Genomic DNA, 1,239 nt, shown 5'->3' with positions numbered 1-1,239 from the left:
CAGTGCTTTAACTGCTGAGGTATGGCTTTAAAATCTTGGCAGAACTTGTGGAAAAACAGTACCAAGTACAGCAAGGTCGCTCTCTGCGTCTTCATCATGTGGGAAGATGGAGTTCAGCTACAAATACTGTAGATTCTGCGGTCTGAAGGGTTGACCTTCAGACGGAGACACTGCGGTCTGGTATGTATGCAAGTCAGAAACTTTACAGCCATCGGATTAAAAGAGGCATCTGCGACTCAAGAAAAAAAAAACCTTTCCTTTCAGCTTTTAAGGGCATCACTTCTTAACATTTTTTTGTTCAGCTTTTTCAAGATCTAAGAGTGTGGGAGGAAGACTCTGTATATCTGTGGTAAGAAACATGGTCTGTATCGTGTCTTCTTGCAAAACCCAAATATCATTAAAGCGTCCCAACATTAGTGAGGTAAACCTCAGGAATTCAACCTTATCACAACCAAGCTGGAAGCTAATTTGTTCTTCTTTGAAACATTGTTGTTTGAACACGAATAAAACATCAGCTGTCTTTGATTGTTTTTTTACTTACTGAGCTACACACAATGATGCACAATCAGTAACAGCAGCTTTTGGATGACTGGTAGATTTTGTTCAGTACAAATATAAAAGCTACACTACAGAGTCTTCCTTAGGGTTGGAGTGATGTAGGAGATATCTACAACCTCAGAAACAGAGCAGTATGTTATTAAAACTGTCCATTAAGTTACTAAAATGTTATTGAAAGTCCACTAAATTAATTACAATCAATATAATTTAAACATTACACATGATATGAAGTATTAAGCTATACAAAATGTTATATTCCCCTCCAGGCATGTTTTTAAGTGTATGTAAAATTCTCGACTTTGAATAATAATTTGTGTCTAATATGGTTTTTCCACAAATTATCTCATTAAAACCCTCTAATTACCTTCTCCTCCTCCTTCTCCCTCTTTAGTAATAACCCTTCTAAAGTCGAACAGCTGGACACAAACTCCTACTTCACTGTAAAGTCCATTCTCAGTTTATGTCCACTGGAGGCTTCAGATTTCTACTGGCTCCAAAATCATTGTGATGTCACAAAGCATGCTCGTAGCCCACCAGGACAAGACGAAAAACATGTTTTTAGGACATTTTTGGACATTGAAATAGTTTCTTAGTGACAAAATAGGTGTCAGAGTGAGTAATGATAATGTTCTCCTTCCAAATTTACCTTATTTTGTTATTTATTACTTTATTATTCTTCTC

General features: G+C 36.6%; 1 protein-coding gene across 1 annotated transcript in view; it reads right to left on the bottom strand.

Moving 5' to 3' along the window:
- LOC133999286 (uncharacterized) overlaps nt 1–98 on the bottom strand; it is a 1,444-nt gene extending 1,346 nt beyond the window's left edge. Inside the window, exon 1 of the mRNA XM_062438472.1 lies at nt 63–98. Within this exon, the coding sequence (XP_062294456.1) occupies nt 63–98 (36 nt within the window). The remainder of the gene's footprint in view (nt 1–62) is intronic.
- Between the last annotated feature and the right edge of the window lie 1,141 nt (nt 99–1,239).

Source organism: Scomber scombrus, chromosome 18 (assembly GCF_963691925.1).
Source record: "Scomber scombrus chromosome 18, fScoSco1.1, whole genome shotgun sequence".
NCBI lineage: Eukaryota > Metazoa > Chordata > Actinopteri > Scombriformes > Scombridae > Scomber > Scomber scombrus.
This window is presented reverse-complemented; position numbering and strand designations above follow the sequence as displayed.